General features: G+C 44.5%; 1 gene segment (V, D, J or C); it reads left to right on the forward strand.

Moving 5' to 3' along the window:
• The first annotated feature begins 98 nt into the window (after positions 1-98).
• Positions 99-3,800, forward strand: LOC100995080 (T cell receptor beta variable 7-7-like). The segment is given in 4 exon segments: positions 99-188; positions 2,019-2,217; positions 2,350-2,643; positions 3,742-3,800. Coding segments are annotated over 4 exon segments (642 nt in total).
• Positions 3,801-8,813: the final 5,013 nt, after the last annotated feature.

Genomic DNA, 8,813 nt, shown 5'->3' on the forward strand with positions numbered 1-8,813 from the left:
CAGAAGGTGAGGGAGCCAGTCAGTAGCCAGGGCTCCTGGAGCTCTGGCAGGACAGGCTGGAGTGGCAGGGACATGACAGGATCAGAGCATGCCAGGCCATGCAGTGGGACCTTGACCTGGGAGCACAGGAAAAGGCCAAGGAAATCTGTGTCTGGGGAAGCTGTTCCCTCTGTGTGGGGGCCACCCATGTACGTGCACTGCCAAACACTGGGGGCAGCCTGGCTGCTTTTGGGAAGATGAACTGTACACAGGGTGCAGAAGGAACAGGACTTCCAAGGTCTATTGGATGCCTCTGTATCTGCTGGCCACTGACTCTCACTGTCTGACCACAGTTATCTGCTATGTGTAATAGTGACTGTTTTACATCTATCTTCCAAATTTTACACAAATGTATCCTTGACCATCTCTAACCCAGAATGATAACAGAAATGTCACTCTGGGAAGGCAGACTCCTACCTTTGCAAAGTTGACTTAACACAATCCAGCACAGGATGGATTCTCCCAGATTAAGGCATCAGATCACACAACTGTCTCGACCTGCCACGGTCTGTGGACTCCTCTCCAGGGGACACCTGTGCTGCCCAGGTGAATGTGGACACAATTTGTATGTAGATGTTCCAGACACTGGTGACTAAGTTTTCTTTAATCGTGTGCCTGAACTCTCACTCCACCCAGAGGCAGGGCTCTGCCTCCGCTTCTGTCTCCTTCCTGAGCTTCCGTCCTGCTGGAGTTGCACGGACATCAGAACCCTGGTCAGAGTGCAGTGACCTGTGGAGACAGTGGGAGGGAAGCTCACCTCTTGCTGTCTTCCTGGACCTAGTTTGGTTATACCCAAAGCAACTTCTCTGGTCTCCCTTTGGACTCTGCAGTCTGAGAAATGTGCTTCATGAATTTGTAGCTGATCAGCTCAATGATTTGATGGCCAACCCAAAGTGAAATCCTAAGATCTGCAGAAATTGCCCGCATTTCTGTGAAGATGGCAAGAATACTGTGTGGTAGAGATGCCTTCTCTCCATGTAGACACCTGGCCCCCAAACAAGACAGAGCAGAGAGGGCCAAAGAGCCCAAAACATGTCTCAGATGGTTGAAGGGCAATTTCCTAGGACAATCCTGCTGACAAAATTTCATCCCTCCTATTACACGCCTGACCACCCTTCTCCCCAGATCAGCTGAGTACCCAGGATATCACACATCCCAGCATCTTCTAACAAGGGAAAATTCTTCACATGCCAGCCTTCTTCCTGCACCACATTGACTAACCCTGGAAACTTCGCCTTTCCAGAAAAAAGCTCTGTCTTCTCTTGGCCCAGTCTAGCCCAGTAGGTTTAATTCATGATTTATGTGACCTTTTAATTTACTCAGAGGAGAACATATGATTTCAGAGTAAAGAATATTCATTTTACTTTGTATAAGTTGGACCTAAACAGTAAACTGAGTACTTTTCTTCCATCAGTGTCTTAAATTAGACAACGGTAAAACAAATCTTTGATGCAAGAACTTTAGGTCCTGGTGTTTTTCATATGGAAGATCCCAGCTATCCAGTCCAGGGCGTGGAATAGATGAGCGTTAATAAGTCACTGTATGCCTGAGATGGTTTTCTATTGGCATCTTTTCCGAGTTACAGTTAACGAAGGTGGGAAATGATCCCAGAAGAAAGGCATGAGGGCAGTTCTTGAGGGAACCCATGTGATAGGACAGTCATTGGGCACATGTGACTGGGGGAATGGAGGAGGCTGGAGCATGAATGGGGATGGCACCGGGGACCCTGACTTGCAGGAAATGCAATGAGCTCACCACTTTGTGCCCTATGTTAGGGGCGGTGTTGGTGCATCCTAGAGTAAATGCCCAGCAGACAAAGGAGCAAGAAGCGGCTGTGGGATGACAAGATGAACTCAGAGATACAGCATGAGACCTCCGGGTCCAGACAGCTCTGGAGCCCAAGGCGATGAGCCATGCATTGATGTTGTTAAAAAGGAGCTGATAAATATTTAAAGCAGCACCCAAGTGTGTTCTAATAGAAATGCTGGGGCCCTGAGGTCCTGGGGATTGAGAGAGGAAGTGATGTCACTGTGGGAACTGCCCTGTGGAGACAAGGACGTCCCTCATCCTGTGCTCCTGCTCACAGTGACACTGATCTGGTAAAGCCCTCATCCTGGCCTGACCCTGCTATGGGCACCAGGCTCCTATGCTGGGTGGTCCTGGGTTTCCTAGGGACAGGTGAGTCCTCAGAACACAAAGTAGTTTCATTTTTTTTTCTGTGTGTAGGCATGTGGGCATGTGTGTGTGTGTGTGTGTGTGTGTTGACGACAAATGTTTTCCTTATTCTGTTGCCAAATTCTATTTCCACAGATCACACAGGTGCTGGAGTCTCCCAGTCTCCCAGGTACAAAGTCACAAAGAGGGGACAGGATGTAACTCTCAGGTGTGATCCAATTTCGGGTCATGTAGCCCTTTATTGGTATCAACAGGCCCTGGGGCAGGGCCCAGAGTTTCTGACTTACTTCAATTATGAAGCTCAACCAGACAAATCAGGGCTGCCCAATGATCGGTTCTCTGCAGAGAGGCCTGAGGGATCCAACTCCACTCTGACGATTCAGCGCACAGAGCAGCGGGACTCGGCCATGTATCTCTGTGCCAGCAACTTAGCCACAGTGTGGCACAGTCGCCTCCTTCCTGTTCACAAACCTCATCCTTCTCTCTCTTTGCAGCTCCCAGAGATCCTTAACAGAGGCCTCTCTTTGCTCCTCACTTTTCCTGGGAAAGAGGTAGATTTGGACCTCGGTTGTCCTTTGGGTGGAAAGAGACCACAGATTCATTCCTGAAACACAGTGACTGCAAATGTAGGTGGTGAAAACAATCATGGGAGTCCTCGGAGCCAGCTCACTGCTCCAAGCAAGGAGTGGGTGTCTTAGCCTTGGCCTTCAGGGTAGACATGCATCTTCTATAGGTCTTGGGGGCTGCTGTGCTGCCCACATACATGAGGTTGTCATGGGCAGGAAACATGCCTCTTTTTCATATGTTGGGGCATCTGGAAGGTCTGAGGCTACATCCCCAGTAACATCTTTCTTCTGAAGCCTCTTCTATCCCTGTCACCTTGGAAGTTTCTGCAACAAAATATCAAACCTCTCTTCCTGTTTGAAGTAAAGGTCTGTGCAACTTTTGTGGTCCTTACGTGATAAAAGCAATCATGATAACAATAAGACTTCATTTCTTCTGTCTACTTTAAGCCAAGAGTATCCTTCATTTTGTTTCCATTTGCCATTGCTGCTGTTCTGATACACACAAGCATGCATTCACCACTGCTGCCCGTTCACCTTGATTCGCTCAGCAAATCTGATTATTAGACTCTTGAGTGTTTTCATTGCTGTCAAACTCATTTGATTTGAAATAAGTTTCCTGAGGCCTTGAACTCAAGAGGTGTTTTACTTATAATATTGAATCTATTCCTTTTTAATTTTCGCATTATATATTGTTATATAGTACTTGTTATAAATAGAAGTACAGTGATTATATTGCAGTAGAATCTTCCACCTATCTGTGGGTGATGCTGCAGTTTGTATCCATGAAAGTGAATGCACTGGTCAGAGATCATGTGATCATGGATCATGGGTTTCTGAGAGTCCTCAGGGACAGGCCATTTCTCCAAGTCTGGGGACTCGGTGTCCCAGATGCAACCCTGATAGAGGTGCCCTGAGTCTTTCATAGCTAGGAGGGGCATCATAGTCCTTCCAAATTCACTGATCAGAAATTGTGGTGGTACAGACACCAAATTTCTTTCCCCAGAGAATGACGGTCACTGAGGTGGAGTTGCTCTTGACCCATTTTTTCTTGTGTCGTCATCAAATGACTCCTTGCTCAGCCGCCCTGTGTCTCCTGGGACTGAGTAAGGCCAGCACACAGATGGGAATTCCCTGTCTTCTGAGACCTTCTCTCTAACTGCTGCCACTTTCCTCTCCGTGACTCCTGAGACACCTGGTCCTAACAGTGGACAAGCTCTGACACCGAGGCTGAACAGAACACAGTCCACTGTTGTAAATGGCGCTGCAAGAACATGTAACAAAAGTGAGCAGGGCTTCCAATTTATACTGAGAATGAACATGCAACAGGAGCAAGGGGCAGATGTTACTAATGAACAAATAGGAAGGAATAGGGCTTCTGCTTTATTGAAATCATTCTGTTGTCTTAAGTAAAGCAGGAGAAACATTTCATTGCAATTACTCTAAGTCAAAGGCTAGCAGCTCCCCAACCAACCAGCATAACTCTTTGCTCTGTGATCTTGACAGCTTCAGAGGACTCAGAAATCCTTTCTCTGCACAAACATCCCTTTGTCCATTCCAAGACCCAGGATCACACACTGATCCTATCATGAAAACAATGAGGTGTGCTACAGTTGCTGTGGCCTCATTTTTTGTGTGTTGAGTAGGAAGCACTGAAGAACTTTGAAAGCTTTGCTCTTGAGTCTAGGGATGTGCTGGAGCCAGCTTGTATGACTCAGAAGAGCCAAATAGGCATACTACTCTTCCCAGCTCCCCTTTCAGTGAAGCCATGTTGGCTGCTTGAAGTCTGTCATGGTGGGTATGCTGGTACACCAGAAATTAGGAAATGCTACCAGCCATGCCCCCACCTTCACAGACACCCAGTATAGCAGCATATCCCTGGGGTATTTTCTGATGTCCCTGTTATGCCATTTCTTGTGGGGCCAAAAGGGCTCAGAATTCCCCTCCCCTCTACTCCCGCTCTGAGAAGCCATCATCTAAGGGGGCCTCAATTGTACCTATTTCTATTCAACCTCTAAATTCTCTTGCTCTGTAGCTCTGTGTCTCCTACAAGCATGCCAGTCTGGAACATGACAACTATTTTGAATGTAACTAAAGGTATCACTGAACCAGTTCATTATTTACAAATTATCTTTCCTCACATGGAATAATCAGATGCTGGAGTCATTGGGAACAGAGATGGCCAAGCAGCAACTCTGGGTTGTGAAACACTTACAGCCCCGCTATTCTTCTATGTCACCGACAGACCCTGAAACAAGGACTATTTTGCTTTGGAGACTAAGCAGCTCCACACCAGTCAGGAATGACTCTGCTTTTACTTTAGGCTGAGAGGTCAGAAGGATCATGCCTTCAGTATTCTCCTCTCCAAGACGGAGTGTGGCCACTCTCCATCTCAGTCCCTGGAAGTTGTCCAGAGTTCCCTGAGAATCCCTGCTCTGGGACAGAATCACCAAGGCTCATCCTCACCAGCTCCCAACAGGCTCCAGCAGGGCTTTCCTGCCAGGTCTCTTAGGTAGAGGGAGGCCAAACAGTGATGTTTGTATAAGAGGGACTGGGATTCTGTGTCTCCATTAAAGTATTTGATAATATTTTCTTTGTTTTTGTTTTATTTTGCCATCTCACCAATTAGGAGAGCAATCCCTTGACAGTTATATTGTTCTTGGCACTTGGGAAGGTTTTTGCGGTTAAGTCACATTAAGAAATTGTGCCTTTTTTTCCTGTTCAGATATAACCCAAGGCAGTGAAAGAAACAGCAATAATTTTGAAAGCAGTCACTTATGCATCCTGTGATAAAGGTGTTACGTTTCATTGCCCTCATCTAACTTTCAGTCTAGTGGAAATGAAAAGGCACAGTTAGGGGGCATGTGAGCATGCCATGAGAGAGGTCGATGCCAATTGAGAAGTCTGTGCCAATCCCCAGTACTGTGGGATTGAAGGGGAGGGAGAGATGACCTCTCCTTCAGACCATACTCAACAAGGAGGGAGAGGGAGTTCATCCATGGGAAGCTGAGGAGGAGCAAATCCCAGGGTCCTCTAACTCAGGGTGCAGGAGCAAATCCTTGGAGAGGAAAATGGTCCAGTTCAGCTGTCACAGGAGACAGGAGAAAGCACAGTCATCTCATCCACAGTCCCCCGGCTGATTTGCTTCCTTATGATGCTATTTTGTACCAGCATGTCCTCATCTCCGGCTGCTCCTCTGCCTGTTTCAGAATCATCTCTTCCGTGTTTGGTGCTCAGATCAGTGGATGTGCATTGTACAAGGTGATCATTTCCTGTAGCAGCCCCTTTGCTAGTCTTAGCTATATCCATCCTTATTTTCTGCATTAGGTACTGCTCCCTCCACCATTGCTTATTGCCTTGTAAGAGGTTTCATTTTATATATTTCAATTTTACTTTTTATTAATAGACATTTGACTTCATCTTTTGCTGATTATACTTTTGGGGTAACATTGTCATTTTAGGAGGATGTGTTTGTTTATCTTTAGTGATTCAGATTAAATAATCTCTTTATACCTCAACGTCTGTGTTTTCTTACTATTTAAAATCAAATATTATTTCCTTTCATTCCTCTCCTTCTATTCCTCTTTCTTTAGATGGTAGTTTAAGGGAGAAAAAGTTAAACTATAACTGGAGATATTTGTTAAGAGTTTTTCAGAATGAGGGTGGGATATTAAGATTTTGGTAACTGAAAGCAATAGTCAGGGTTAGAACTAGTGTTGGTATGATGATTTAGGGAAGCTGCTCATAACACCTGCGGGATGGCACTTGTGGAATATTCTGCCAGCTCACTCAGCAGACACTTCCCAGCAGAAGAAACAATGATGAAACTTCACTTATTGGCCACAAGATGGCACTATGGTCCACTGGGCTCTGGGGAGTCTGGGCGAGCAGTCTAGAAGGGAAAGGGTTAAGAAAAATTAGGGCTTGGATCCCATATTATGCAGATGTTGCAGCAGTTTTCAGTTATTGCTAGGCTACCTACAGCTATCAAGAGGCGGGAAGTCCCTCTAATCTTTAGTGACATCTACAGTTGAAGAATTTTTGCCTTCGTATCAGGGGCGGGTGCAGAGGAGCAAATGCCTCAGAGGAACATTGGAAATTGTCTGACCAGGCAACAGCTTTAACCTGCTTGAGTGATCTGGGATTCTGCAAGTTCATAAGTCTTACTGATAACATCACCTTGGCTGAGACTCCATTGGACACCAAGTATGTGTTCTCTGGAGGGCAAAAAATATTGAGAAGTTCTAAAACACCTAAGTAAACAGACTACTGAAGGAAAATGTTAGTAGACGCATCAAACTGTGCTGTTAGAGCTGAAGATAATTGACTAGAAGAATTATCAAAAATAGACTATAAATAAGTCACTACTAAAGTATTTGTGGGCATAGAACAGTGTTTGAGTCTTCTCAGGGTAGATTAAGGAAGAAATTCAGCTATTATCCTCATGACCTTGGCTTGGATGAAAATGCATCGACTCCTCAATTTATTTTCTTGTAAAATGTTACAGAATAATATTGAGCAAACATTTTATTTTTCTCCAGCCTCTATCCCTCTTTAGCACTTACAGGTAGAGCAGACACCTAGAGGCAAGGTTTTTTAGTTGGGATCCATTAACTGCAGGACTGGAGATCCACAGCTGGGCTTTACAGGGATTGCAAACCCCACATGCAGGGAACCCCGTGTGTCTGCGCTGTGCCCAACTCCCCTCTGTGAGGCTGCCAAAGGCGGAGGGCCAGGTCTCCCAGGACCCCACACACAAAGAGGGGAGCAGGCTGCTTGCTGGGCAAAAAAATCAGTTCACCAATTGGCCAGTCTGTTGAAAGCCAAAAAGAAATGAAAGTCTCAATTGTGAGACTGATGAATGCCCAATTTCCCAAGTTATGAAATGGATAGCAGCTCATGGTTCTCAGAATGATTTCAACAGCATATGAAGATATTTTTAGAGAGCTTTTGTTTGTCTACAGCTTTCCTTGATATTGATCCTCACTTGTTTTTCAGCCCACTCATCACTTGAGCTTATTTTGTGGCCAAATTTCAATGTTGTCTATTTCAGTCACTGAGCACTTCTCACATTCTCCAAATCTTACACAGCTATGTGTGTTCCTGTCTTTTCTTCTTTTTGTGTGATTCATTTTTAAATTGGGCTGTGCAGAATACAAGCATACATTTGTAAATGACTCCCATCTTTTATGCAATTTAGCTGTGTAATTTTTAGTAATACTTTTTATTAAGGTATAATTAATAGAGAGTAAAACACAAATATTAATAGAAGGACATCCTGGTACATTTTGACAAATGCATACACCACTGCAATAGTAACTGAAATGATTATAAAAAAAATTTCCGTCACTCAAGAAAGTGTCATCATGCTCCTTTCTAATCAATTTCTATCCCAGGGATAAAAACTTTTCTATGTGTATCACTGTTGAGTAGCTTTGTCTATTCTTGAGCTTCATATAATGGAATCATATTTTTATTGAATTGTTTTTCTCCAAAATTAGTATTTCTGAAGTGTATTCATATCGTTGTATCAGTAGGTCATTCTTATGACTAATATTCCATTGCATAAATATACAACAACTTGTTTTTCCATGCTCCTGTTGATGGATATCCATGTTACTCCTGTCTTCAACTATTATGAATAAACTTGTTGTGAACATTTTTGTGGAATTCTTCCTGTGGACATATGCATTTTTTTTTAAGGTATAGACTTAAGAGTGGAAATACTGACTCATAGTGTAGATGTGTGTGCTATGCTTGCATGTCCTCACAAAAGCTCATGTTGAAACTTGTCAAGGTAATGGTATTGGGAGGTGGGACAGCTATGACTAGGGTCATGAGGGATCTGCCCTCAGAAACAGATCAATGCCCTTTATTGTGGGAGTGAATGAGTTATCTTGGGAATGGTCTTCTGATAAAAAGGATGAATTCAGCCACTTTCTCTGTCTTGGGTGCTTGCTTCCCCTTCCTTCTGCCTTGGATAACAGCAGGAGGCCCTCAGCAGTTATCGCCCTTCTATCTTGGACTTCTCAGTCT

This window comes from Pan paniscus, chromosome 6 (assembly GCF_029289425.2).
Source record: "Pan paniscus chromosome 6, NHGRI_mPanPan1-v2.0_pri, whole genome shotgun sequence".
Lineage (NCBI taxonomy): Eukaryota > Metazoa > Chordata > Mammalia > Primates > Hominidae > Pan > Pan paniscus.